The sequence below is a fragment of the Cyprinodon variegatus genome, unplaced genomic scaffold (genome assembly GCF_000732505.1).
Source record: "Cyprinodon variegatus isolate N-32 unplaced genomic scaffold, C_variegatus-1.0 Scaffold1057, whole genome shotgun sequence".
In the NCBI taxonomy this organism is placed as follows: Eukaryota; Metazoa; Chordata; class Actinopteri; order Cyprinodontiformes; family Cyprinodontidae; genus Cyprinodon; species Cyprinodon variegatus.
Genome location: NW_015151510.1, coordinates 148,372 through 149,867, shown reverse-complemented (window position 1 = coordinate 149,867; position 1,496 = coordinate 148,372). Strand labels below are relative to the sequence as shown.

Sequence of the window (1,496 nt, the reverse complement as noted above, 5' to 3'; positions counted from 1 at the left end):
AACTTTGAATCAATCTGACTGGATGATCTGGTGAACTGGAAAGTGACCTGAGATGACATGATGTGAATTGGAGCTATAGAAATAAACGGAATAGAATTGAAACCTATACTGGAACATTTTTATTCAAAAGCTGGTTTTAGATTTGAGATTTAACTCTTTTGTACCAAGGTTCATTTTCCTTCTCAAACATTAAGCTCCTGCTTTGGTTGTTTGCATCCTGTGTAGCTATTTTTAACACTGTGCTTTTGCTTTATGTACTACAGTGAAGTGTGGTTTGCTGTAGATGTAGCAAAAACAAATAGATTTAAATGTTTGTGTTTAAGACAGGAAAAGTGCAGATAATCTTACCTCAAGTTCAATGAAGCTGTACTGTTGGACAAAGGAGGAAAAAAAGAAACTGTTTCAAATTTTAAAAAATAAACAACATGATAAGTTGCTTTTTCATTATGATATTTAATCTAAATGCTTTAAAGGGATTACTTTATACTTACTGTGTATATTATGCAGAAAACATTAAGAAATAATAATGAAATGTGTATAGGGCCCCTAAGAGGGCGTGGGCCCATACCCAATTGTAGTCTATGACATCTCTTCGCAGATGTAATGATTCGAAAAAATCCTACTTGAACCCACCTGATACTTAAGTGAGTGACCGCACTGGACCGTATTTATACAGCAACACATGCCAGATTTCAACAGCATGGTGAGCCGTTTAAACACGACACCATCCTGTTTTAATTACTATATTAGTAACTGTGTATAGTTCATTAGATGGTTGGTAAAAAAATACACTCCTATAATATGCTTCAAACCGCGATAAAGATCTTAAAAGAACAATGTACTTGAGTATTTTATTTTTTTTACACTGCACCTTGGAATTATGGGTAACCCAGAGCGTAGATAAGCGTCTCCCTGAAATGACTTTTAGGAAGTTGGGATGTCTGTAACGTGGTGGTGCGCTGCCACCATGAATTGTGAGGTGTCATCATATATTACTAAGAATTTCGTAATTGTGTCTTCTTGGCCGATTTATTAAACTGTATGGGGCCCACCCAGATAATGTTGCTCATGGGCTTATTGTTGGGTCGTTACACCATTACCATAACATCAGTCAAGCATCCTGTTTGGGTTTTTTTTAGACCACAAAGGAATCTGTGTAGTTGTTGAAAGGAAGAGCAACATTTGGCCACTTACCAGCTGATTAATTGGTCTTAACTTTGAATCCATTGAGACCACTCTGAACTGAACTATGGGAAGATTATATGAAGGTTTTAGACAGACTGTGATTAAACAAAGTATTTATATAATCTGAAATCATCATTAAAGGTTTGTCAAAGAGAACATTGACTGAGTTACCTGTCTGTCCAGGGAGGTAGATGGGTTTGTCAGTTTGAATCAGGTGTACTGGTCGGTAGACTTTGATCATGACTTTTCTGACTTCTTTAGAGTTAAACGTGTTTCCTCGTACCTCCACCTCAAACATGGCCACCTTTTCA

The 1,496-nt window shown here is 36.6% G+C and overlaps 1 protein-coding gene across 1 annotated transcript in view; it reads right to left on the bottom strand.

The window, feature by feature from the left end:
• LOC107101139 (alpha-2-macroglobulin-P-like) overlaps positions 1-1,483 on the bottom strand; it is a 64,570-nt gene extending 63,087 nt beyond the window's left edge. Inside the window, exons 1-3 of the mRNA XM_015399928.1 lie at positions 1,357-1,483; positions 1,195-1,247; positions 349-369 (exon numbers count right to left, since the gene is read on the bottom strand). Coding sequence (XP_015255414.1) covers positions 349-369; positions 1,195-1,247; positions 1,357-1,483 — 201 coding nt within the window. The remainder of the gene's footprint in view (positions 1-348; positions 370-1,194; positions 1,248-1,356) is intronic.
• Between the last annotated feature and the right edge of the window lie 13 nt (positions 1,484-1,496).